General features: G+C 50.0%; 1 protein-coding gene across 1 annotated transcript in view; it reads left to right on the forward strand.

Moving 5' to 3' along the window:
- The first annotated feature begins 442 nt into the window (after positions 1-442).
- XKR6 (XK related 6) overlaps positions 443-27,535 on the forward strand; it is a 141,804-nt gene continuing 114,711 nt past the window's right edge. The window contains exon 1 of the mRNA XM_065730500.1: positions 443-1,212. Coding sequence (XP_065586572.1) covers positions 485-1,212 — 728 coding nt within the window. The 5' untranslated portion in view covers positions 443-484. The remainder of the gene's footprint in view (positions 1,213-27,535) is intronic.

The following is a 27,535-nucleotide window of genomic DNA, read 5'->3' on the forward strand; positions in this document are numbered from 1 at the left end:
GGGGCTCGGGTACGGGAAGGATGCGGGGCTCTTGGAGCGGGTCCGGAGGAGGGCCAGAGGGTGAGGGAGCTGGGCTCTAGGGAGACCGGGCTGCGGCTCCCAGCGTTTGAAAGGGAGCTTACGAGCTGGGAGGGGGGTCGCCTATTTCCACGGCCTAATGGCAGGACAAGGGAGAACGGCTTTAAACCAAAAGCGGGGACGTTTAGGTCAGACGTCACGAAGAAACGACTCAGAGGGCACCGCCGCCCAGAGCCGCGGGCGCTACCCCCGCACCACCACCACAGCCCGGCCCGGCGCTGCCCCGCTCGGTCGCTAGGCGGCCCGGGCCCTGAGAAGCTCCGCCCCCGGAAGCGGCGGGCGGGCGGCGGGCGGGCAGGCGGCAGGCAGGCGGGCGGGCAGCGGGTGGGGGGACGCCGGGAGCGGGGACGGGGGGGGCAGAGCGAGCGAGCGCGCCCGGCGAAGGGGCCGGAGACGCGGCGGCAAGATGGCGGCCAAGTCGGATGGCGGCGGCGGCGGCGGCGGCGGCGGCGTGGGCTTCGCCCAGCTGCACAACCTGGACGAGGCGGCGGCGGCGGCGGCGGGCGTGTGCGGCGGCGTCGGGGCAGCGGCGGCGGAGGGCGCGGAGGAGCCGGGCGGCAGCAGCTCCTTGCACATCTGCCACTGCTGCAACACGTCGTCGTGCTACTGGGGCTGCCGGAGCGCCTGCCTGCGGAGCCTCTTCGGGAGGGCGGCCGCCGCCGCCGCCGCCGAGCCGCTGGCCCCGCGCCCCGCCGACGAGGGAGCGCCGCGGGCGCCGGAGGTCGGAGGGGCGGGCGAGCGGCCGTGGCTGGACTGCCTGTGGATCGTGCTGGCGCTGCTGGTGCTGCTGGGGGACGTGGGCACGGACCTGTGGCTGGCGCTGCACCATTACGGGCGGCGGGACTACGTGTGGTGCGGCCTGACGCTGGCCTTCGTGCTGCTGCCCTCGGTGCTGGTGCAGATCCTCAGCTTCCGCTGGTTCGTGCAGGACTACACGGGAGGAGGGCTGGGAGCCGTGCAGGGCCTCAGCAGCCGCGGGCCGCCCATGATGGGGGCCGCCGGGCGCCGGGGGGGACCCGGCGGGGTAGGAGGAGCCGGCGGCACCGCCACCCCCGGAGCGCAGCGCCTCTGCAGGATCTCCGTCTGGGTCTGGCAGTCCGTCATCCACCTGCTGCAGATGGGACAGGTGTGGAGGTAAGGGGCGGCGGGGCCGCGGCTGTGGGGTCCGTCGGTGGGAGCGTGGGTCCAGCGTGGAGGAGCGGGGCTCGGAGCGCGCTGCGGCCGTGAGCTGAGCGTGGGTTTGCTGTCGGCTCGTGGCCGTGGGTCAGCGTGTCTTTGCTGAGAGCCGCTGCCGTCTTGCGACGTGGGTCTGCGTCTTTTGATGGAGCAGGGGTCGCCGGCGCCTCGTGGTGCGTGGTTCAGCTTGCATTCAGTAGGGATGTGGGGGTAATGAGCTTGCTGCCGCCTCACGGTCCCCGCGTGGACGTGGTTTGGTGTTGCCTCGTGTGCAGTGGGGACGTGGGGCACTGAGTTTACTCCAGCGTGGACGTCGAGCGCTGCCACTTGGGAAGAGTGAGGATCGCTGTCACCTCATGGTCCAGCGTGGAAGTGGGTTGCTGTCCTTTGGTTGAATGAGGGTCGCTATCCACGTGTTGCCCACGATGGAGGTGGGTCAAGGTCCTCTCGGCATGGGGACGCTGTCCCTTGGCTGAAATATGTATGAGGATTGCTGTCACAGTATGGTTTGGGGTGGGTCAAAGTCTTCTGCTTATGGTGGGGCCAGAGGGCTTGGCTGCTGTCTCTTCACGGTCCACCATGGATGTGGTCTGTGTCAGCTCATGATCTGAAGTTGATGTAGGTTATTGCCACCCCATGGATGTGGTCAGTGCACCCCGCGTGGAAAAAGAGGGGAGATTTGGGGGTTCTTTCCCTGTAGCATGGAGAGAGCCTCAAAAGGAGGAGAGATGCCCCTAGAAGGATCTGTGAGGGAAATGGGGATCGCTGCCACCTCGTGGCTTGTGGGCACACAGGTTGGTGGACATGGGTCAATGGTCTCCAAGCTGGAGGAGATGTGGGGAGCCTCCTTGTGCTGAGGAGTTGTCCAAAGGGAAGAGAAATTCACACAAAATGTGTCCATGGGGCTGAGGTGGGGTCTGAAGTTTGCTGTCTGTTCACGGTCTGAGCTGGACTTGGGTCACTGCCCCCCACATATAGAAGCAGGAGAGATTTGGGGTCACCCCCACTGGGCTGAGGAGAGATTTCCCAGGTAATTGGGTGGGACTGGGGAGGCCATGGGGGTCACTGTCACCTCAGTGGTCCTCACTGGGCAAGACCAGCACTCTCCCCATGTAAAAGCAGGGGGAGATAGGAGCCCGTAGTACTGAGGGGAGAGAAATTTCCCCCCAAAATCGATATGTGGGGAGGGAGGGAGGATGAAGAGGGGCTGCTGTCACGTTATGGCCTGGGGACACATGAGTTTGCGCTCCCAACAAGCGTAGGGGGTGGAAGGGGTGCCTCAAGGATGGGCTCTTGCTGCCCCACAGGGATGGGGCAGGATCAGGGGGTGGATTTGGGGCTGCTGTTCTTCCCTGCAGGTGTTCTGAGAGGTGATGCTAGACCTCCCCCCCCCCCCCCCCCCCAGCGGTGACAGTACTGACATAGGCCTGGGGCTGGGGGTGACCCCCATGCCAGCATCACTGCAGAGCGTGAGGCCCTGCAGCCACAGGAAAGGCTGGCCCCAAGAGCTGGGGGGCAGCGAGGAAGCTGCCCCACAGAAAGGGGGAGCTGCTTCAGAGAGGTGGGGAGCATATGGGGGGCAGGCCTCCAGCTGTGGGGTGTGCCGTTTCTGGAGGGATTGGCTGCAACCTGCTGTAGGTGAGGGAGGGAGTGAGGGTTGCATCTGTCCCCTGTGGTGGTGGGGAAGGAGGCAGTGGGGAAGAGAGGATGGATCTCGGGTTGTCGGTATGAGGCTGAAGGTCAGAGTCGGGGACCGCTGCCCTGGAGCAGTTGGGAACAGGCCCCGGGGCGGTCAGGGGAAGGGGCTGGGGAATGTCCCCAGGATCAGTGGGAATAAAAGAGCGAGTGAGGAGCTGTCATCCCCAAAAAGAGATGGAAGAGTGAGGCAGGGAGAGGGATTCTCCGGGATGAAAGCCTGTTCAGATACAAACGCTTCCAGAGAGACAGCATTTTTACGGAAAGAGGTGTTGTAAGGACAGCTGTAAAGACCCCGTGTGGCCCTGCGTCCTCTAAGATCGCTCTGGAGGGGATATGGGTTAATAAGATGGAAGGAGAAGGAGGTGTGGGTGATGGAGGCTGGAGTGAAGGCTCTGATGGTGGCATGAGGTCCTGCATACACCCCCCCCCCACGCACGTATGGGGAGAGGGTCCCAGTGGGGCTGGTTGGGCTTGGGTGCTCTTAAAATCATAGCTAGGCAGAAGGTACTGGATTTTTGAAGGGGAGGGGAGGAGGATGGCACTGAATGGATGAAGCTGGGAAAGGTGCACATCCCTGCATCGGCATTTCCAGTGTGAATCTGTGGGGCCAGAATAACCTGATGGGTGGATGGATGTTTGGAATTTTTTACCGGGATACGGATGAGAAGGAAAGGGAAGGAAGAAGGTGATGATAGGTGGGGAAGTCGTTATTATATATTTTTTTATTATTTATGATTTTTTTTTCTTTTTTGGCCATCTGGAATGCGGAAGGGGTTAACCCTGCTGCCTAATGAAATCGGTGGAGAAGTGGCTGGAGTTAAGATGGAGCCAGCGTGCGGGAGCCTGGGGGAGGGCTGTGTGGGTGGAGGCAGGGGAGGGCCTTGACACCTCTTCTGAGGACACCGCTCTTGAGATAAAATGAATATACACATCAAAGATTCTGTATTATTTCTTATTTTCATTCGAGGGGGCGGAGGGGCGGGGAGCTGCGTGGGAAGGGCGCGTGAAACCTATACCTGGGAAAGGAGCCCACGGCGTCACGCAACAGCACGTACATAGATTCCTTCTGCATCTTCAATGTCATTTGTGTAACGTTGCGACCACACTGGTGCTCAGCTCCTGTTGGGGGTGGATTTTGTTTCCTCGAGGCCGGGATGTGGACCCAGGGCTGTTAAGAGGGGTGGGTGTGCCGCGATGCCCGCGAGGGAGATAAATTGGCGTGCGACCCTTTCTCTGCTTTCCCTGATGCTGATCCCATCAGCAAAAGCGTTTCTCGATGCAGATGCATCTCGTGCAAGTTGGTTTTCTCCTCTCACAGGGCCATGAGATATAAATGTATTAGCGTGGTGCAAGCCTGCATGGGCTCACACAGCCCCGGCACGCTCCGGTGAGCAGCGGGGAGGGGGATGCTGCTGCCTATGGAGGGTGATGCGTACGGAGGGGTGATTTGTTTTGTCACGAGAAGAACTGAGGCTCAAGTTATCCAGAATTTCCCCCCTCTTTGTTACTGCAGAGAAAAAAATCTTGCCTTGTGAGACAGTGCAGTGCTGGGGCTGCTGAGAGGGACTGGGAAGGAGCTCTGCAGCCCAAATCGCATTAGGCGCAATGAAGGAGCTTGCTCTCTCCTGTTGATAGCTCATTTCGCCAGCACACGGCTCCTGCTTTGCAGGGCACGCTGGCAGCATGAAGCTGCTTCCCAGTATCTGACCAGAGCAAGAATAACTTCGTGCTGTCTGTAGGCTAGCCTCCACCAAGGCATCTTTTTCCATTCCCACTGTAGCGATTGCAAACGCCGTTAAAATTAATCTTGAATGCGGTGATGGGACTGACGCTGGAAAGCGCTGTTTTAGCAGCGTTTGCCTGCAGCTAAATCACTCCGTGCTGCTAAGAAGTTGATACGTGGGGATGGAGGAGGAAGACCTAGAACAATGTAAGTTCAGTGCATAATGCATCCAGCCTGGTTTCCTGCATGATAATGGATACGCGCTGCGACTGCATGGGGCGTAATCAGGGCTGGAGAGGCTGGAGTAGCCATCGCTCAGCAGCTGGAAGTGAAATGGCAGAGAATAGAGGGGGCAGGTTGTACAGAAATCCTGTTCCTGAATTGCCGAGGGCTTGCTTCTTGGGAGATGTTGGTAATCTGGGTTTTACTTGTGGGGATAACGTGGTTCCTGCGGGGACTTGTCCTGGAACGGTGAGATGGATAAGTCACATTGCTACAGCGGGGACTCAGCATCCGTCGGGCTCTTGTTTCAGCAAGGTTGTCCATCGGTCTTTGACGGGGGTGGGTCTGTAGATATCTGTGTCTGCGCAGTAAGGGAGGGTGGGGGCTTTGTCTTCTGTTCGTGTTCCTATTACAGCTGTGAATGATGACTGAGGGGTTACTGAGTGGGACTGAGCGATGCTTTGATTTTGTTGCGTTTGTCTTTTGCTCAGCTGAGAACTTGGGGCTGTATTCATACTGCCTTCCTACGCTGACTTGCTGGAAAGTACGCTGTAAAAGCATACATACAAACATACTCATATACGGATTTTGAATGGATGCTTGAAATGTTAAACTCCCACTGATGAAGCTTGGGTACTGGGGGGTTTTACCTTCCTAAATGTGCCATTTTCACCTTTCATCTCAATCCCTTAGACGATCTCAAATACTAGAGTGATGCAGCCAGGCTGCCAGAGAAGTGAAGGGTGCCAGCTGGGCACGCAACGCTGGCTGTTGTGCTCCTGCCCTGTGAGCTGCAGAGGGGTGGCTTCTTGAGCAGTGGCTTCTTGAGGGCTGGCCGTGCAGTGCTGTGATTTTGCTGAAGGTTGCTCGGCCCTTTCAGCTCACCAGGGCTGTTGCTTTCACTGCAACCTTCCACCTCTGTAAATTCAAATTCTGATTTACAGTTTTCATGTCTTGAGCAGCTGTGGAAGGTGTATTTGTGACGATTGGGAATGTAACTTCTGCATCAGATGTACTTTCCCATACCCTCTGTTATAAATGGGTCAGTGGGTCGTGGTTACTGTCCTGGAGTACAAGGTTTCGAGTCTGACCTTTTGCAATACAAAGTGCTGTTAAAGAAAACATGATTGAATTCTATTGCATTGTCAGAATGTGGAGTTTGAGCCAAAATGAACACTGATCAGCTGAAACCTCGCTGTCTGGTGACTGTCAGTAATGGGAAGATGCGTGACTTCAATGCAGTGTTTGGGTTTTGTTTTTGAAATTGATTGGAATACATATTTAGAAGGGAAACATTTTGCTAAGGAGAAAAAAACCCCACGCTGTATTTTGACATTAAAACACCATATGAGTGCGTGTTTAAGAGAAAAACTCCTAAAGTTTAGGCAAAGACTTGACATCTTATTTATTAGTGGAAAGACCAAATCTATGAGTAGTTCATCATTTGGCGTGCCCGGAGGTGGAAGGATGAATCAATGGGTTTAAAAGGAATATGTGGTATTTAATGACTATGCTATGAGTAGGTTTCGGCTTCACTAAAATACTTTGCTCTGGGATGAACTGTGAGTTGGATATAAGCTACTTCAGATAGTTTGGAAACGCGAGCAGCTGAGATTAATCTAAAGATCTCTGCCTAAGACTCCCAAAGTGGGAGATGACAGATGAAGGAGAAGCTGCTGTCCTGCCACCACCTTGTCTTGGTTTGGGATGTTTAACTCCATAGAGCCTTTCTGTAAATTTACTGCCTGCCCTGGCACACCCAAATGGTTTTTTTTTTGGGTTTTTTTTTTTTTTCAGCTTTTTCTGGTTAGCATGTCTGGCAGCTAAGTTTTTCCCTTTAGCCAAGTTTTAACAGCTTGCCTTTATAGTATGGAGTTTTGTCAGCTTTTGACAAGTTGGCAGAGGGAAGATGTTCTGGAACAGATGATAAATGTGTTCTTCTACAGAACCAGTCTGGGGTATAACTTTTTTTTCCCAGCAAAGTGGTTCTCCCTTCCAAAACCTTTATTTGTTTTGTCCCCATTTCTAAGAGTTTTCTGTAGGGCCTCCATAAATACTGGGTCGTGGGTGTGGAGGTCCAGTTCATGAGAATGTGCCAAAGATCTGAATTACAGGGCAGGTAAGTTGTGGGAACAGTTAATAACCATCTTCATCGTGCAGAAGAGGCTTTCTCACTTGAGTGGGGTCTCCACTGGGGTGTTGGCCAGGCTCTATGTCTTGTTGAGTGCTACCCACTAGAGGGGGTCAAACCACAGATGTTGAAGCAGGTCTGCTTCCCAGCCCTGGCAGGGCAGGTTGCTCTGGGCCTCCTCCTTCGGAGGAAGATGTGCTTCCCTGACCTGTTGGGAGCTCTGGGTCCACGCAGTTCGGTGCTGTGAGCGTGGTTTGGGGCGGTGGATGGACAAGGCTGGGAGGAGAAAGTAAAATTAAGCATCCTGTTGGTTGCAGGGATGCTGCTGAGGAAGAGCCAAGTTGGGGAACACGGTGCTCTGCAGATAAGGTGGTGGTGCAGTGATGACCACTTGGCACTTCTCTGTGTGGTTATATGGGGTCGCAGTGACCTTTCAGTGCCCTACCACTAAATGAAGCACCAGATCAGTCTGCCCACGGCCCCATCCAATGCTGCCTTGAGCACCTCCAGCGATGGGACCTTCAGGGCTGGGGCCTCCTTGGCTTTCAGGGCGAGGACACCGGCATGAGGTGTTTTAGAGTGACCATCTTTGGGAGTCTGAAAACAGTCCGGGAAGGCAGCCTGGTTCCCAAAAGCTTGGACCTGGACATGCTTTTTCCACTTTCTCAGGCTTCGTGCTGAGCTGTAGGGCTAGGAGTGCCATTATTTTCCTGGTGCCCTCTGGTTTTATGTCTGACACCAGTGGCAGTCTGAAAACACTCTTCTGGTGGAGAGGAATAAGGATGTGAAGGGGTAAAGGAAAGCCAGCTTGCGTTTTTTGGTATGTTAAAAATCATAAGGTCTCTATTTTCCACCCTTCTAGAGACTTCCATTTTGCTTTTAGCTGAATTGAGCTGGTTTTATTCCTTGCAGTGGTTCTCCTCACAGTACAAATGTAGGTTATTCAGGGAGCATTTCCTTTAATGAAAAGGATGTAGGAAGAACTGATGGTGATAAAGCATCTCTGTGGAGGAGAGCTGTTTCGCTGCCTTGAGACTGCAAGAAAAAGAAATTGGATGGCAAATGTATAATTTTCCATGGGGAATGAAGGTGGAGAAGTCTGGATCCCTCTGAGAACTTTTTACTTCCATTTTACTTTATTCCCTTTGAATTCTGACTTGATTTTTAGCTCCTCACTGTCTTGGAAACCAGCAGTAGTGTAAGCCCATGTCGCAGTACCTGGAAGCTTTTGTACAAGGGGAGCTTTCTTCTGGATAGAGGTGAAATTAAATTGAATGTGTAAGGAAAAAAATGTGACAAATGCTATCACTTCATTGACGCACCCCCTTCTGCTATGCTGAGGTTCACAGTGGTCTGTGACTGCTTTAGGGCATGGAGGTGCTTTTCCAAAGCAGATCCCAAAGAAACGGGGAGAGGACTTTCCTGGGGAGAGGAATCTTCAGGAAATTGTAGAGGAGTCTCTCTGCCCTTGGGTGGGTTTGGCCCATGTGTCGTGTACTCCATCTGAAGCAGAACTGTGTCTCTGCTTTCCTTATCTCGGTGTAAATGGATGTGTAACTCCTTGAATCGGTGTCTGGAAGCCTCAGCTGAACGAGCAGCCCCGCTGCGGCAGAATCGGATCTCGCCCAAGTGGAAAAACAAGGAAAAAGCAATCTGAAATCTGTCCTCAAAACCATCCTGGGGCCTGGAGATTGTGCTTCTCCTCACATCTCCTTTCTTCTAAATCAGTGAGGGCTCAGGTTCGCCTATGAAATATTCACAACGTGTCCTTACGCGACTTCAGTGGCACGGAAGGTCTCTAGCAGAGCTGGCACTGCACCCAGACCTGTATTGAAGCCCAGTGCCTTTGTCACCAACACCTCCTCTTCCTCTGCAGAGTAAAGGAGTGCTAGGTTTTCCCATCTTCATCGGGTCAGGGCATAGAGGTGAGCTGTCCAGCCCTGTCTGTGAAGCACACTTGTTGCTTGAATAGCCTCAGGGAGGAGCGTGATGCAGAGCTGGAGGTGAACCCTTAGATCTGGGGATGGGGGAAGGCTTTGGGTTTGTGCTTCAGCCTTGAACTTCATGCTCCTGAGTTTGTTCTTTCAGCTGCATCCCTTACAGGGTCACCAGCACAAGGAGGGCTCATTGCCTGAAGCAGAAGGTGAGGAGGAGCCCAGTGAGTGTGTGCGGAGCTCCGGTGCCTGTGGGAATGGCCATTTCTACAGTTTCTGTTGTAAAAAAAAAAAAAAGAGAGGTTTCGTAGAATCATTTGAGCTGGACCCTGACCTTTAAAGGTCCCTTCCAACTCAACGTTTTGACCCTTCTGGATGTGGTTCCCTCAGCTGAACAAGGAGGCACAGAAACACACTGCTGAATGTACCGAAGGCAGCAGTGCAGCACCGGCAGTGGTTCTGAGCATGGGATTGGAATTCATCCCAGTTATGTCTAAGCGAAGAAAAAAAGAGCAACGGAGGCCGATGTTGTTGAAGTAAAAATTGTAAAGAGTGGTATAAGCAGAAGGCATTTAAATAACGTAAACAGTCTGGCATGGGAGGAAGGATGGGAGGCATTCCAGAAACAAAGGGAAAATAGTTTTTAAGGCATGCCTAAAAATATACCAGCTCTCGAATTCCAGAGATAATCTCCATTAGTGCTTCTGCAGTATATCTCTACAACAGAATCGGAGGAGTTCGCAGGAGATGACAAAGGCCATGCGATACAAAGAAGTGATATTAATTTGTTTAATTAAAGGGATGAAGGGCTCCCGAAAATAGGATTCACTTGTCTTCTGTCGTAGGGAGGACCGGGGTTATACTCAGCAAAATGGTATGGCCTTACATTTCCAAGGGGGTTGTGGTTGCTGTTGGGGCAGCAGGAACTGGATGCTTTCCTTCCCTAAACATACAAACTCAAGGTGCTAGGGCTTTCAGGTGCACACAGACACACTTTTAACTGTGCATCCGCTATGTGCTTGTGTTCTTGATGCTCTTCCCTTCACCGCACGTGTCAGGGTTTATGTCTGGCCTCAGCTCTGTGTGGTGGTGGAGCATTTATTCTGTGCTGTGTTTTGAGGAGTGTTGGGGAAGACAGTAGAGACAAGCAGGGAGAGGAGACCCTGGTGCAGATCTAAATTAAATTAGCCCCCTGGATGTATATTAACATGTTAAGTAGCACTAAGCTCTGTATCCCAGCTCAGCAATATTTCAAGGCACTTTATTGCATTAATGGAGGGATAAAATAGAACCTGCAATTACAGTAATTTTTTCTAATTGAATATTTTGCTTTATTCTTTCCCTTTCAAAGCATGACTGTAAGTACTAGCCTTCAGGAAGCTTTGGCAATATTTATACTTCCCCTTTCTGGCGGGAGGTGTAAATACGCTTCTTGGGCCGCCTGTTTCTGTCCCTCGTGGCTGGGGAGCAGAATGGCTCTGGAGAGAGGAGGGCTGGAGACATCAGTGTTGCACCATCTTGCAGTTACTTCTAGGAAACACCAGTTTGCTTGCTGGTGGAGTGAGCAGTGTGTCCTTACAGGTTATGTGCTTTCAGTCACTGTGCTGAGCTCCACGTGAGTTTTCTCAGGTATCTTTTTGATTCATTTATTATCCACACAGAGCCTGCACCCATCAGCTGCTTCCAGTCTTTGGGAGGACGAGAGCGTTGATTTCTGCCAGCTAAGATCAGTCTGGGGAGGAGGAGGAGGAGGAAAAGCACTTTCTGGATGTTGCTGGAGAGAGGTGAGGTGGGGAAGGAGCTAGGAATGTGTTTCTGACCATGCTCGTTGAGCACCCAGGTTGAAAGCTCTTGTGATGGCAGTGGAAGTTAAAAGCTTCAGGGCAAGGTCTTCCCCTAAAATCCCTTTGAGACTGGTGTGGCAGCCGTGGGCACAAGCGAAACTGGGATTTAGGGATTTAAACTCAAATTGCTGATGAAACAATTGGGTGTCACTTCTGTTTTCAGAGCAGGTTTTCAGCGTCGGCTTTTCAAACCTAAGTTCCCACCTCTAGCCCAAAGCCTCAAGCAAGCAGAAAAATTCAGATAAATTAACATAATAATTACATTGTGCGTTCTCAGGGCTGAATCTCTGGTTTAAAGAGAGATGTACTGATACTCCCTCCACACGTACACCCGGGATGGGATGCTATCAGTTTTATGCTGTTGCAATAGCTGTCTTCTCATCTAAAGGGGACTTTTGATCCAATAAACTACTTATCTCATGTAGTTGTCCTTTCATCTAGCGTGGGTGGTGTGTGATGGCTGATGGAAAGCATAGTGTTGTGCTTCGTTTATGAATATTAATTGGGAGTGGAAGTAATTTGGAACGGTGTGCATCGCCGAGTCTTGGAGCCCTGGCTGCAGAAATGCATCTGTTCCTCCCTCATGGCCACGGGCCCTTTTTTGGGGAGGATGCAGACTGCTCTGGGGTTGTGAGGTCACCACGTGTAGGATGTCACACCGATGTGTCGTCTCAGCTTTAGAGCATGAGATGGCTTTAATGCTGGTTTCCCATTGCTTCTTAGGATTAGACTGGGGGAGAAAATGGGTTCGTCGAGGGAAGCTGCAGCAGGGAATGTAATGCAGGATTTGGAGCAGGAGCTGGAGGTTGAGGTGCTGAGATGGCACGTGCCCATCTCAGAAGGTGGTATGGTAGGCTTTCACACCCCTCTTTCGTGGGGGGTGCACCGAATCCTGATCGGTGCTGTGGAGTTGGGCTACATGACTTGAAAGGTCTCTTCCAGCTGCAGTGATTCTGTAAGTCATACAGTTCTGTGAGTTCTGGGCGTGAGGGCTGCTACGACAGCTCAGGCACCAGGCAGCGTCATGCCGGTGTCCTGTCCCTGCCAAATGTGCAAGGAAGATGCAATGCTTTGGAAAGGAAACTAATTCCCCTCACTTGAGGTTAATTTCTTACTTTCTTACTGGAATATGTGTTTTGTTTGTTTGTTTTTCCCCAGCTAATGCAAATTTATCCAGGCTTGGAAAAGCCACGTCTAGCTTTCAGCCATGGCTCCACCATTGATCTATTTGCCATGACCTGAATTTATTTATGACCTGTGTATGTGCTCCAGCAGTGAAGCCCAGATCCAATCGTCGGATCAGATTATAAATATCACATTCAGGAGATTTACATTCAGTGGTTCACTTTTGTGTCAGCACGTGAGGATGGCACACAGGTGGATGCTGGAGGAAGTGCTCTGCTGTGTGCATCGAGCAGAGGCCTGGATCCTAGTGTCCCCTTGAAGCCATTTCCTTGCTCAGGCCTTGCTGGGGCAGCTTCCTTCAGCCTCTTTGGGACAGAGAGCCAGAAACTCACACTTGTGAGGTCACCTGCCTTCACCCAGTCTCAAATGAACTTCAGTTGTGAACCAGCACACTTTTTGCTTTTCAGTTGCACGTTTTAGATCTGAAATAATAAAGCATCAAAGCAAACGACTGTTGTGGTTACAAATAAAATCAGGACGCTCAGTAGGACTTGGAAAAGTAATAAATCTGTTCTATATTTAATCTCATATTTATCGTGGTGTCAGTATGAGACCACTTCATTTTACTATTTTAACTGCGTCTGAAGATAATAGAATACTTGAAATATTGAGAAAGTGGCTAATACCTGGTGGTAGCTGATGGGATCCAGCTTTAATAGTTATTGATTGGTTTCAGCAAGCTCCTGGTAATATCCCACCTTAGATGCTGCGTGGTAGGGAATTAAAAATCTATCTGTTATTTCGGATTAAAAGTAATTGTACGTACTCAGCTTAATCATCTTTTGGTAGATGAACATAGCCAGGACTTGAGAAGTTTATTGCAGAAGTTACAGACAAGCTGTTGGAGCTTCATGGTGTAAAAGCCTTAGTGTCCATGAGTTCAGACATCCTGGAGTGTATCCTCAGCTGCTCTGGGATTGGTGTGCCCCCTCTGGTTGGGATGCTAGCACAGGAAGCCTGCTTTTCTGTCAGCACACATGAAGCCTATGGGTCTGGTCTTACTGCTCAGCCCTTTCTGCTGATCCCCTGCATCCCGGAGCGTGCAGGAGAGCCGAGGCTCACATTAAGCACCACTTCTAATACTGGGAACGTGGCTGGGTGACCCAGCATTTACCTGAATAATCCCTCAGTCGGTGCACTTCTAGACATCACCTCAGTTGTTGCTTTATTACAGTTTATGCAAGGAGCCGTTTTCTTTTACCGCTCGGAAGTTTAATAATTCCATTTATAAAAGCAGGTTTTCTGGCATGGCTTGTTGCACAACTGCAGCTTCGTTATAAGCTCTCATTATTTTTCCTCATTGTGATCAAGCTCTGCCTGCAACGAGCCACTGAATTGACTGTTTAAACATGCAGATCTCCCTGTAATTCCCTACTGCTCCTCTCACTGGGAACTTGAAATCACCGAGGCTTTTTTTTTTTCTTTTTAGCAGTAATGGCAAATTATTTCTGACCCTTACAGTTTTCTTGTCGGCGTTGTGTTCTCAGAGACAAAACCTACTGGAACCATTAGGAGCGATGTAACTGAGCGCAGGGAGCTTGAATCCAGGGTGTACGTTTCATTTCTGATGCTTTGCTGAGTTGTCTGCCTGCTGCTGGATTATTTTCCCTATTCTTACAGGGGATTAGAGCATTTGTAATCTGGCACGCCCAACACAGGTACCTAAAAAGCTGAGAAGGTCACATCTCTCTTTGCATGAATCGCTCTCAAGGTGCTGAAGGTAAGGAATGTGCTAAAGTGGATCCACGGGAGCTGGTATCTTGGGTTTCTGAAACTTTTCTGCTTGTCAAGGTACTGTGGGTGTGTTTTGGGGAAAGTGGAAGGGGTCCTTCACAGGCACTGGGGGATATGAGAAGGCAGTACAAGTCTCATGGACTCCTCAAGGAGCCGGACCATAACAGGGGGCAGTGCTTCTGATTGGGATCTGCTGCTGGATTCTCATGTCCTGCCTTAAATTTACTGCTCACCAAGGACCAGAGCCCTCCACTAACACACTTGTTGGTCTTTAGTGCAAATAATTAAGATGCGTGTGTTCAGGTTGGATATTTTGCCTAGCGCTGGCTGTTCAAAGCAATGAAAAGGTTCATACCTTGGTTACCCTTTCTATGGGTGTAGTATTAATTGGTTATATAAATTAACTGAAGATTAAACTTCATTAGGCTCTTGTTACTGTTGCATTTGTATTCTTTCTGCCCTAAATCCTTACTGAAAACAACTGTTAGTTACTCAGAACAGAAGACTACGTTCTGAGGATCAACTTCACCATCATAAAACAGTGGATTTTTACCAGCTAGGTTTATACAGCCTTTGAAACTTCAAGTTTCTGGGGCTTGGGTACTTTCTGGTCTAGCCTTCCTACCCCACTTTTCTACCCCAGCTAGTCTCAAGGGTGGCTTGGGTCTCCAGCAGGCAGCTTCCTGCTTGGGGCCTTTAACATTAACCCCAAACTGGGGGCATGTAACTAGAATAGCTTGAGTTGAAATGGACCTAGATCATCTGTGATCATCTGGTCCAGCTCCCTGCAGGGACACCCACAGCTCCATCAGTGCTCACAGCTCATCCAGCCTGACCTTGGCTGTCTGCAGGGATGGGGCACCACCACCTCTCTGAGCAGCCTGTGGCAGTGCCTCACCACCCTTTGTGTAAGGGTAATTCTACAGCTGCTAGATTTTGGAAATAGAAGAGATGGAGAAGCCAACTTTGGTGATTTAACAAAAGGCATTAATTGCAGGAAAGGTTGTTTGAAGAAGTTCATAATAGAAATGCAACTTATAAAGCCTGGCAAATTAGATTTGGTTTGTCTGAAGTGCTGTTATGCAGCATATTAGACTTCAAGGAAGCGTGTTTGTAGGAGCTGGGGATGACCATGAGAGTTCACTATCCCAAACAGAACACTTCCTCATGCATCCTTTGCTCGAGGATTTTAATGGTAATGCAGAAATGACTTTATTTGCCCATTAAAAGAAACATTACTCTTCCTAATCACGAGTAGAATTAGAAAGAGACATTTCTAAACTAGGCTGCATACCCAGCTCTGTCGAGTAGCTGTTATTTTCCTTGGTACACAGTTTATTGCTACACGTTAAATGGGGCAGATGTACGAGCATGCAGTGAGATCCATCCCAAACCTCTGGATGCAGTCAGCAGTGTCAGCTTCAGTCCGTTTATGATCTCATGCTTTTGTTTCTGCAGGAGTTCTGTTACCTGGTAAGATCTCATTGCCTTGGGTCAGGCCAGCAGGGTTGCCTCAATGAAGCCATTTGCTGGCTGAGCCTTCCCATCTCAGCATGTGGTTTTCTTGCCCCGTGGTGGCTTTGATGGGGGCCATTCCTGGGGTGTCCTGCATCTGTTCAGTCTGCTTTTGGTGAACTGGAGAAATAGCTCTGTGTCCTGAGTGGGTCAGAGCTGTGGGTGACAGGTAGAACTAGCTATTGTGAGGAGCTGCCTCTGATGTATAGTGAGTGCCCGAGTTAAAGGCAGAGCAGCAAAGCATCGATGTCTGATGCTTTTAGTGGAGTTTTCATCTGAGCGTAAATGCTCTCTTTAATTTTTTTTAAACCCTACCAGTTATTGCAAACAGTTTGCAGTATTTGAAAGAGCCTTTCTGGGAGTATAGAATAAAGGGCAGCCACAGCATTTGTGTCTAAAGAGATCTCAGGCCAGAGCACCCTGCACCTCTCCATTGCGTGTCTGATTGCACAGGAGCACAGGGTGCCTCTAGGAAAAAGCACGGGGTCGGGGCATGTGTGTAGGGTTTTCCTATGGAATATCATGCTGTCCATGGGTAATTGCAGTTGCTTTGTTTTACTTACATTCATGTGGGCAACAGAGATCGCTTGAGTGTTAGATTTATTAAGCTCCACCGGAAAAGCTCAAATCAGCAGGGCAAGTTTCTGCCCCTTGCAGAGGCAGGAGATGCTTGTGTAAGAAGCACTGTTGCCCAGATTAATTGTGGACGGTTCTAACTTTCAGTGGAGTGAGATACTGAGTATTGGAAGCTGAGTTTTGCAGCTTCTCTGCAGTGTGGATGTGGAAGATCAAGTTCCCTCTTGATGGCAGCTCCAGTAAATCAACTGAACAATGTCAGTCGAGAACTTGATGTGCACTAAAAGGGCTTGCAGACTCAGGAAGTGTGCTGGAAGCCTGCAGGACCCCTCAGGACCAGGTACCATCTCCCACCTGGGACATGTGAGCTGATGAATGGGATCTGGGCTGATTTGATGCACAGATTTATTGGCATAAAAGGAATAGCTTCAGCTGCAGAGGCATTCTCAGCCAAGTCATTAAGCTGTGGTTTCTTGAGCTTTTCCGCTTTTGCTTTTGCTTTCACAGTATTTGCCATGGGGTCTGGTGAGAATTGGGTCCCCACGGTTTTGCTGCAGCAGGTTGTGATCCTGGCTGCAAGAGGTACGGCTTAATTTGAAGAAAAATTCAGGAAGGGGGCAAGCAGTGAGCTGGGCATTGCAAGAAGATAGATGTTGGCTACAGACATTCCTACCAAGTCGTGTAACAGCTAATCTTGGAGGTGATAGCAGTGTTAAGAAGAAAAGCCCATTTCTGTTTTCAGCTTCTGGAGAGTGTGGTTGGGCTCACGCCTTGGAGCTGTCGGTGCAGGTCGAGGCCAGACAGAGATGGAGGGTTTGTGAATGAATTGAGGAATGTCATCGCTTCAGCCAGCTGCAGAATTACATCCTGTGCCAGGTTCTTCTGGATTGATGAGAGTGGGAACTAAAGGGACGAAGCAGTTGAACTGAGCTTTCCATGATCCTTCATTGTAGAAGGAAAAACTCCGTGTAGCTCCATCCTGGTCGTGCTCTGCAGGCAGTGTTGCTCAGCTTGGTATCCACCCCAGTGCTGCTAGTTCACCTGGCTGAGCACTGAGCAGGGCTTGAGCCCGCAGAGGCTTTGTATCCCCCGCAGGGCTTCAGGCCACAGACCTCGTGTTCTCCAGGATATGAGCAGAGTGTAGTATCGATTATAGTGCTTACTGTAGTTATTTATTACATTCATTAGCAGGGATGAGATGAGAGAGCATCTTACTGTATTAAGTTGTCCCAGAGACACCTAGATAGTAAATAATAAATAAACAGTCAAAGATCGAGTGGGACTGGTAGAAAGCAGGGACAGTCAATGTAAGAATCCAGCAGACAACCTTTCTAAATTAATAATGTGCACATTCAGTGTGGTTATTACTTTCAGTAGCTGGTAATACTGTTATAGGGGACCAAAATGGCTGGAGATATATGTGAATTGATCAGAGGCCGGAGCACTGCTCCTATAAAGAATGGTGGAGGGAGCTGGGCTTCTCTCCTTGAGGAGAGGGGGCTCCAGGGAGACCTCATTGTAGCCCTCTAGTAGTTAAAGGGATCTTAGAAACAGTAGAGAGTCTGACTTTCTACATGGACAGACAGTGATAGGACAAGGAGGAATGGTATTAAATCATAGGAATGGCCTGGGTTGAAAAGGACCTCAAAGATCACCTAGTTTCAACCCCCTGCTGTTGGCAGGGTCACCAGCCACTAGAGCAGGCTGCCCAGAGCCACATCCAGCCTTGCCTTGAGTGCCTCCAGGGATGGGGCATCCACAGCCTCTCTGAGTGAAAAAATTCCTCCTAACAACTAACCTGAATCTCCCGTCTTAGCTCAAAAGCATTCCTCCTTGTCCTGTCACTATCTGCCAGTGTAAACAGTCATTCCCTCTCCTGTTGATACGCTCCCTTCAAGTACAGGAAGGCCACAATGAGGTCTCCTTGGAGCCTTCTCTTCTCCAAGCTAAACAAGCCCAGTTCCCTCAACCTTTCCTCACATGAGAGGTGCTCCAGCCCTCTGATCATTTTAGTGGTCCTCCTCTGGGTCCGTTCCCAGAGCTCTGCATCTTCCTTGTGCTGGGTGCCCCAGGTCTGGGTGCAGTACTGCAGATGGGACCTCACAAGAGCTGAGCAGAGGGAGACAATCCCCTCCCTCTCCCTGTTGGCCACCCCTTTTTTAATGTCCAGGACACAGTTGGCCTTCCAGGCTGCAAGTGCGCACTGCTGGCTCATGTGCAGCTTCTTGTTCACCAGGACCCCCAAGTCCTTCTCTGCAGGGCTGCTCTCCAGGAGTTCTTCCCCCAGTCTGTAGAAATACCTGGGATTGCCCTGACCCAAGTGCAGCACCTTGCACTTGGCCTTGCTGAACCACATTAGGTTCACACAGGCCTACTTCTTCAGCCTGTCCAGGTCCCTCTGGATGGCTTCCCTTCCCTCCAGTGTGTCGACTGCACTGCTTAGCTTGGTGTCATCCACAAACTTGCTGAGGGTGCCCTCAATTCCATCATTCATGACATTGGTGAAGATGCTGAAGAGCACCGGTCCCAAAACCGACCCTTGGGGGCCACCACTCATGACCAGCCTCCACCAACACATAGAACCATTGACCCTTTGGCAGCCAACCAGTTCTTAATCCATCGAACCATCCATCTTTCAAATCCATACCTCTCCAATTTAGAGAGAAGGATGTGGTGAGGGACCATGTCAAAAATCAAAAGGGGAAATTTAGGTTAGATGTTCGGAGGAGAGTCTTCACTCAGATGGCAGTGAGGCAGTGCTGCTGCCCAGAGCTGTGGGTGCCCCATCCTTGGAGGTGCCCAAGGCCGTGGATGGGCCCTGGGCAGCCTGAGCTGGTGGGGACACCCAGCCCACAGCAGGGCTTGGGACTGGGTGGGCTTTAAGGTACTGTCCAACCCAACCACTTTGTGATTCTATGATTTTATGATTGAGCTATATGTGTTGAGATATTCTTCTCTGTTCACGGTACCGTGAATGTGGGTAGATGTCTCCTCAGGGTTTCACCCAGAGATAAAACCCTGCTATTTTGCTGTGAATGTGAAAAGCTACAGCTGAAATGATTAATGTCCCTGGATTGGTGATCTGTTGGAAACAGAGAAGGATGTACCAACCCGAGCAGGTTTTATGCTGGTTATTTCCTTTAGCTCCTCATTTAATTTGTTCTAGTTTGCCACCAAATAAACCTTTTGTTATTGAAAGAGACAAATGCGTGCGAGCAGTCATAAGACAGCTTTTTTTTTCTGGGTTTTCTGGCTCTCATGGACATTAACCCAACCTTCAGCTTGCATAGAACTTTGGGGTTGGGGTCCAACCCCAGCGTGCCCCCCTCATGCCTGCTGACCATGTCCCACAGTGCCGCATCTAGTGTCTCCTTGCAAACCCCCGTGGACTGAGGCATGTGAAAGCAGACCCAGCCCAGTGCTGCAGCTGTGGTGCCCTATTTCACTATAAAATCTTACAGTTTGGCCCAGATGACCTCAGGATGAGGTGAATGACAGAAGGGGCAGGAAGACTAGCTGACAGCAGCCGAACTGAAACCCTGGAAAAGTGGCCCAACTCTGCTGCATTCATGCTTTACCTTAAGCAGCCATGACTCATAAATGAAGCCATTCAGCTCTGTTGGCGGTGGAAACCACTGGAGATGTATTTAGAGCAGTAAGCCGTGTAGTTGTACTTGTGTTTCTATTTTAAATCCTGTTTTGTGTAAGGCTGTTAATTTACACAGGGCTTTACAAACACAGATAAGACTTGTTTTTTTCTGCCCGAGGAACTCATTCTTAGGGGCTCAAGCTTTCCAAATGAGTGCTGTGTCCAGGTGGTAGGGCACCCCTGGGCTTCCTTGTGTGTCTGTGAGTGGTCCTTGCATCACTGCCCGTTCTGTGCTTGGGTGCTGACTGCAGTTTTGAGGTGTTGAGCCCTGTACCCAGGAGGTGAGCTGCCAGCTGGTGCCACGTGGTTGAAAGAGACAACTCCTAACCTGTGTACAATGCAAGCTATACCCTGCTCCTTGTACTGCAAATCCTAATTAGGGCATTGTGTATCTAATAACAACTGTGCTTGTGTGTTTCTCCTGGTTGTAGGTCTGATCTGCCCTTCTGCTAATTGAGAAGGATCCCCTTAAGTTAAAGGCCGGGGAGCACAAGTCACATCTTCTACTTGTTCTTGAGAGATTTCCCTCTTTCTTTTGACCATGGTATTGAGAGCTTCAGCTGGGCTGAGAAGCCCAAGTGTGTCCTGCAGGAACCTGTTGTGTCCTCCTGGTGCCAAGTGGGTCGAACTCCCCAATGTGCTGTGGCAAACAGTGGAGCTGGCAAGAGGAGGAATAAATCAGGGCCCATGTGAGGGTTATGGGGAGATGATCGTTTACCAGCATTCATGTGTAAAAAGCGGTGTCTAGACATTCAAACACTACTAATAGCCTTTGATTAACCATTTTTGTTTTGTTCTTGCTCAGTGTGTTAATCACTGTGATTAAAATGCTTAGCCACCGTGGAGATAGACATATAAATTAGTAAGTAAGCAAATCCAAACAGATGGGGCAGGGAAAATTAGTGTCTCTGGCAGGGCCAGCCTTAGTTGAGGCAGGGCCAAGGAAGATTTAGGGGAGACCCTAAATAATCTAAGGAAATTTGCCTGTCCTGTGGGCCTGCCAGCCTTCACCTCCCTCCTGCTCCCATAAACCTCGCCTCCAGCCTTTGTCATCTGCCTGTGCAGCCCATTCCTGTCCTCACTTCTTCGCTGGGACCCAGGTGAGCTGTGTCCCTTCCCAGGGTGCCAAAGCCAGGCCTGGATGCCACTCTTGGCTTTGCAGAAGATGTGTTAACATGGCAGCATCTCCATGCTGTACGTTGTCCCCTTACTGCAGGGGGCTCGTGGTCCTGTGGACCTGGGAAAGAAGGTCTGATGTGAGTCTAAGCCGGACCTCTGCGAGCTGGTTAATTGTTTTCCTTGTTATAGCAATAGAAAAAGGAGTATCACGGATGCTCAGCCCCACGTGTGTGGAAGCCTTCCTTCTTTGGGAGGGCAGCCTAAATTTAAGCTGTCAAGCTTAGGGCTATGTTCTCATCTAATGTCTTTCTTCAAGGAGGAAGGAGAGCTGGAAAGGGTAGGAGAGACACCTCGCCGTACTGGAAAGATCTGGAGCTTTGATAGGTGTCAAGATGCATCAAAATCAGCACCAGTGCTTTCTCTGTGGCTGGCTGAGACAAAGGTAGAATTACCTAAAGCAGGGAGTGTCCGTGGAGGTCACAGTGAGCCCCATGAGCAGCCCTTGGTCTTCTTCCTTCTGCTTAATTTGGTTTGCTCTGGAGCTCATTTTCTGGGAGAACTCTGATGAAATGAAGTGGGTAGTTTTGGTGACAGCAGGTTTTTGCCTATTATGTGCTAGGATCTGTAGCCAGGATTTCCAATCTCTTTTCTAATCAAAAGACTTCCTAAACCTTTCAGGATTGCTCTCCTGGGATGACCGCACTCACAGAAATGGAAGTGTTTTGTTTCTGCTGGTGTCTGTCTCTTCAGAGGTAGCTGAGACGGACCTGGTGCTGTTACTGGTGGTGCTGGTGAGCTTGAGCATGTGAGGGCTGAACAGACCCATGACACAGCTGCTGTTCCTTTCCCACTCACTCCACCCAGCCTTGTATACTCCTTTGGATATTGTGTGAAAAGCTGCAGGTTTTACAGTAGCTCACTTGAAGCAGACTGACTTCAGACTGAAGCGGTACTGAATCACTGCACTGTTCCTCTGTGTTCCTTTTCAGGTTGAGGGTTTGGGTTTTTTTTTTTCCTTTTTTTTTAGCCTATACCAGAGGGATTTTTATGGCCCGTGCAGCAGCATGGCTGATGGGCAGCAGAAGCTTTTGGGACATGAGGTGAATGAATCATAGAATCACAGAATCATTTGAGTTGGAAGGGACCTTTAAAGGGCATCTTGTCCAGCTCAGCTCCCCTGCACTGAGCAGGGACACCCACAGCTCCATCAGTGCTCACATCCCATCCAGCCTGACCTTGGCTGTATGCAGGACGGGGCACCACTGCCTCTCTGGGCAACTTGTGCCAGTGCCTCACTGCCCTTATTATAAAAAATCTTTTCCTTATGCACACACTAAGTCTTCCCTCTTCTAGTTTGAAGTCATTTCCCCTTTCTCCTGTCACAGCAGGCCTTGCTGAGGGTCTGTCCCCTTTTCTTCCAGCCCCTTTAGGTACTGGTAGGCTGCTCTCCCTGCAGCCTTCTCTTCTCACAGCTGAGGTTAGCTGTGTGGTTGGGGATGGAGGCTTCTACTCCCAGCACAGCACCTCCATGGGATCTGGGAGGAGCTGGTGCTCCTCAGACCCTTAAGTAGAAATCTGGGCTCCATTGAAGCTTCTGGGAGCTCTGCAATTAAGTAGAATTTGCCCCATGGGGTTGGGTGGCGTGAAGTCCCTGGAATCCACCTCTGTTGGTCCACGCTTGAGTTTGGCTCAAGGTTCCCTCCATCCATTTCAGCAGCACAAGCAGGATGTGATGTAGTGGAAGTGCAGTGTGGGGCTGCTGATGGATGCCTGCACGCGGCGCTCGGCGGTGATGGCTGCACGGCCTCATCACGGGCAGCAGTGAGGGCTGTGGCTGAGCAGGTTTTCAGGCAGAAATCACATGCTCGATGAACTCGGTGGGTACTTTCCTGGCTGCTGGTACTCCTCTCTGACCCTAGGCAATACTCCAGCTCGTTTAAAAGTCACTCCTCTGCTTGTTGTTTTTTTTCCTTTCTCCATCCGCTCGCTGTAGTGTTTTCCCTCCTGTCCTTATATGAACCATCCATCTTTTTCTTCATCTTTCTGATTCCTTTCTCGGCTTGACTAATCACAGCAATTTTCAAGCCTCCAGCTTGTGTCTCCTTTGTTAAGCCGGTCCTCCTTCCCCGCTTTCATCTCTTGTTTTTTCAGGGGGAGCACACCTATGTGCAGGAATGCATAAACAGAGCTGAATAAAAGCAGAATGTTTCTTTCTGGCCTGAAATATATATCTGGAGACCTCAGAACCCGGCCTTAACAGGGCAGGTTTGTTCAGCACTCTTCTGAGGCCATGGAGGCACTGAGTACGTGGCTGAGCGTGTTAAGCTGAGCAGTGACCACAATTCCATGTGCATTGCAAATATTTTATTTGCGGCGTGTTAAGGTTTTCAGCAACGGCTGTATTGTTATTGCCAGGAAAATGCTGACATATATTTTATGTAACACATCAGATGTGATACGGACTCGCTTTGCAGAACTGAGTAGCATTGCTACGGCCAATTGTTCGACACAGCGTTTTGCTACGTTTTCTGACATGCTTAATAAAGATATTTTCATGATTCTAGATTCAGCCTGAATGCCATTAACTGCTGGCTTTCTGAGAAAGCAGGAGCGCGGCTCACGATGCCAGACTCGGCAGGTTTTGTTCAGCAGCCATTAGATGTGACTTCAGAGCTTCTAAATGCTGAAAATAATCAGCACCTGCACCAGCTGGTGTAAGCTGGGCTGCTGCTTTCTGTCCATCGGTGTTCTGCAAATTGGCTTTGCCCATCAATTAGGGTAAGGCAGAGCTGGGGGGCATTTTGCCGGGGAGGGGGACGGAGACGGTTGAATATTCTGGCACAGAGGAGACCTGGCAGAGAATATAAGGAGAGCGTCTGCTGTCAGCTTTTGTTAGGGTCCCTGTGATATCCATGTGTTGCCTTGGCAGAGTCCAGAGCCCACAAACTTGTGTATCTTGCAGTCAGAATATGAAATTGTTCTCCCAGTAAAACCAGAACCGGCACAGCGTGCCTCGATGGAATTGTTTTAGCTTGGGATTAATCTTTTTTTCCCTTCTGTCTTCTGGAGTGGGTATGTGGGGGAGTGGGGGAGGAAAACAGGAAACCTGCAGTGGTGTTTTGGGGTTGTATCTGGTCTTGGATGTGGTTTTGATATGCCAGCAGAGAGCACTCTGCTTGCTGTGTGCTAGAGGAGGGTGCCAATTGACTTAGGCTTGTTTGAGGAGTCTTTGCCTGTGCCATATGATCTTTGCTTGTTCCCCCACGGAGCAGGAATCAGACTTGGGTTTGTCCACTGCTTGGGCACAGACAGATTTCTCCAGCTTCTGCATTTTCTGCTTAGTGGGTGTCTTCTTTGACCACACAAGCTTTTAAGAAAGCTAGCCTGCAGGAGAAGATAGTGGCCAGGAGGGATGAGATCTTGGGTGCTGCATTCTCAGATCCTAAAGATACCAAGTTAGGTGCCAGAACTGAAGCTGGCAGCTGCTGGTAGCCAACGGGAGCTCAGTGCCCTCCTCCAGGTTATCAGTAAAGGTACTGAACAGGACAGGCCCCAGTACCACCACTCAGATCACCAGCTGCACTTAACTCCATTCACCTCCCATGGGCCCAGCACTCCAGCCAGTTCCTCACCCAGCAAAAAGTGTACCTGTCCCACCTGTGGGCTGCAGCTTCTGCAGGAGAATACTGTGGGAGACAGTGTCAAAGACTGCTGAAGTCTAGACTACGTAGTACGTGTAGACTACGTTAGCAGCCTTTCCCTCATCCACCTGGTGGGTCATCACGTTGGAATTTGACTAATTTCAACCAAATTTTTCACTTTTCATGTTGAAGATGTCAAGTTTAGTCAGATTCTGGGTGTCCTCCTGCAGCTGGTGCCTTCCATGCAGCACCCAGGGCATGGCAGAGCAGGGCACTACGGCGGGGTGTGCGGCACATCCAGGCGTGCTCTGTAGCTAGATGCAAGCTCTGTTTGTTGGCCTGGTTACTGAGGTGTTCTTCGATTGTGTTGGTTTATCTCAGTGGGAGGTTATTTGGGAAGGAAATGAAAGGCTCAGCGAATAGTGAATGCTGAAGAGGTGTTAAGAGGAAATACCAGATGTGTAAGTTTTAGGGTTTTTTGGTTTCTAATTCTGTTACCATCTCTTCAGCCAGCCTGGTTTTGAGCAGGGTAGGTGTAAGCTTATGTGCACAGGTGAGTGCAAGAGTGCCTTTAGGAGCAGGAGACTCCTTGCTTCTGTGCAGAGAGGACCTGGGAGACAGCAGAGCTGGAGATTTGCTATGCACAATAGTCTGCCTTGGTCTCAGGCAGAGAATGGTAAGGCCCGTGCAGCCCCCACCACTGCAACCTTGCCACCTAAAGCCATCAGAGGATGAGAAAGCACAAGGTTGTCCTTTTAGAAACACTTTTTACAACTTTCATTCCATTTCTGTTCTTAATCACTGGGAATTCTGAACAATTCTGAATTCGTTTTCCTGTAGAAAGAAGCATTTAAATGGAAAAATTGATTATATAAACGGATGAGTCTAAGTACTACAGAGAAAGAGGGCAAGATTGGCTGCCCTAAAATCAAAACTTTCCTAACCATTACAAGTGATCATGTCAATTATTTCAGAAGTCTGGTAGCAGTAAGGTAATGAGAGGGAGATTTGATTGCTGAAGCAAATGTAATTTACACAGCATTAAGATCTGGCCAAAACTGCGTTCTGAGGCAGTGGGTTGCATTCTTATTAGATGACTGTGGTTTTTCCTGTTTTGCTGTAGACACACAGACTTATTGCTATTCAGGCCAACTAGTCAGGAGTGCAACAATATCCCACCTACTGCTCTCTGATATGTAATTTCCATCCAAGTTACGACAAAATGGCTGCCTCCAAAACACGGGACAATGGTGGCCCTGGAGTTTCGTGTACTTGGAACTGATGTACTGGGAATGGGGTAAGCCTGGAGATCTCCACTTTGCTTTTGTAACTCTTGAAAACTTGGTCTGCTCTCAGGAAAGTGCTGTGTCCAAGCAGTGCCCCTCTGGACTGGAATTCTGGGCAGGAGGAGGTTCTTCTTTTGCTGAGAAGGTTCTGTGCACCTTCTCGGTCCCTTTTCAGAACCAGTCCCTTTTTAATTGGTCTGTTTGTCTAACCCAACAATTTTTTCACATGGTTAGTGGAAGGTGGTTGTGTATATCTGTCTTCTGTCCTAAGCAAGTTGTTTTAATGCTCTTGAGCCTCGCATTGCTCTGCATCCCTCGTAGTAACCAGCACATTTTTCTCCAGTTCCTGAGCCTTCCCTGTTTAACATTTCTGCCTGGGAAAAGGTGCGAAGTTGTCCAGCCAGTACTACAGCCCAAGGATAACGTGACACCAAATGATTTATAGAAAGGAGGATAAAATCTCATTTAATGAGAATAAATCTTGTGAAACTGCGTCTAACCTTTAAAGTGAGCACGAGTACTTCTGGAGAGGTGTGCTCTGTGAAATTACACTGGTAGGAGACATCAGTCTCTCTCTTGGCTCCGGGGCATTACAGCTCAGCCCGTGATCTTGGTGACCTGGTGGGTCGAGAGCTGGCACGTCATTTCGAGCCCGCAATGTGTGCAGTGTCTGCACCGTGCGAGGCTTAGAGCAGTGTGCCAAGGACTGAACCAGTGTGCTTGGATGGAGCCTGAGGGTTGGTACCAGCCCTGCGTTCAGGACAGCCCTCAGAACCGTGACATGCGATGCATGACCCAAGGAAAACAGCTCAACCATCTCCAAAGGAGAAAACGGAGCCCACTTCAGCTCTTCCCCTGCTGTTAATGTTGCAGATGGTCTCCAGAGCAATTCTGGCAGAGCAAGGTTTGGCACCAGTGCAGGATCACCTGGTGGCACCCTTCCTCAATTAGAAGTTGGCACGACCCGTCTGCGCCGGCTGCTGACATGGATCCTGCCCCCAAGGTTCATAACGAGGCCGTACTGCAGGTGACAGGGCTGTAGCACTGCTTTGTCAGCAGCAGCACGTGCAGGTGAAGTTCAGCCACAGAAGGTTTTCCACGACACGACAGGGAGAAACTGCAAAGCCTTGCGTTGTTTGAGAAAGGTTATTGCTGCTCTGCTTGTGGGGAAGTATGATTAGGCAATTGCAATGAATCTTCTGCGTGACCTGATGGGGCTCAATAGGTTAAAAAAGCTTTGAGCTTTGCTTTTGGCAGGGGAGCCACTCAGTAACAAATTCCTCAAGCTCCTCTTGCAGGCAGCAGGCAGTTTCAAGGGATTGTTTCTTGGCAGAGAAGAGGATAACATGGGCTTTCCCATCTCCTGAAGAGTTTTGGTCCTTGCGAAAGAAGGACAGCACCCAAGGTGGGCACCAGCTTGATTTTTTGCGTGCAGTGGATGCACTTTGTCTCTCGTTAGGAAGGTGCAAAAAGGCTGCAGCGCAAGATCCATGTTCGGATTAGAGACATTCAACATTTAGAGAACTCTCCGAGAGGAAGAAATGCAGTTCTCTCCACTGTAATTTTCCTTCTTTAGTCCTGTTAAACCCTTGAGTGGGAATATTGATGGCATACGGCCTAGGTGTTCCCACACTGCTTCGTCTTCCATCTCATTTAGGTGAAGGCACGGTGAGGGTGTCAGGGACAGGAGGAGCTCATACTGAGTGACACCATTGGTTTGGTATGTGTAAATGTGTGTGAAACACCAGGGATCACAGAAATGCTGTAACTTCAGGTTATAGTCTTTCTTTTTTTGTTGTTGTGTATACAGTTGATGCACATTCAAGATGCTGAAACAGCGAGGCAAACATTTGTTGGTTTGTAGGAAATCTGTCACGCTTCTGAAGTTTATAGGTGTGGGTGGGAGAAAAAGTGCCATCTTATCTCCAGGAACTAAAATATCCTGATTGTATCACATAGAATCAACTTCCAGAATTCACTCCTGCGTGGGGACACTCAGCCCAATAACACTGCAGTGCTTTGAA

Source organism: Cyrtonyx montezumae, unplaced genomic scaffold (assembly GCF_038088225.1).
Source record: "Cyrtonyx montezumae isolate F1298 unplaced genomic scaffold, pur_monq_1.0 scaffold_13, whole genome shotgun sequence".
Taxonomy (NCBI): Eukaryota; Metazoa; Chordata; class Aves; order Galliformes; family Odontophoridae; genus Cyrtonyx; species Cyrtonyx montezumae.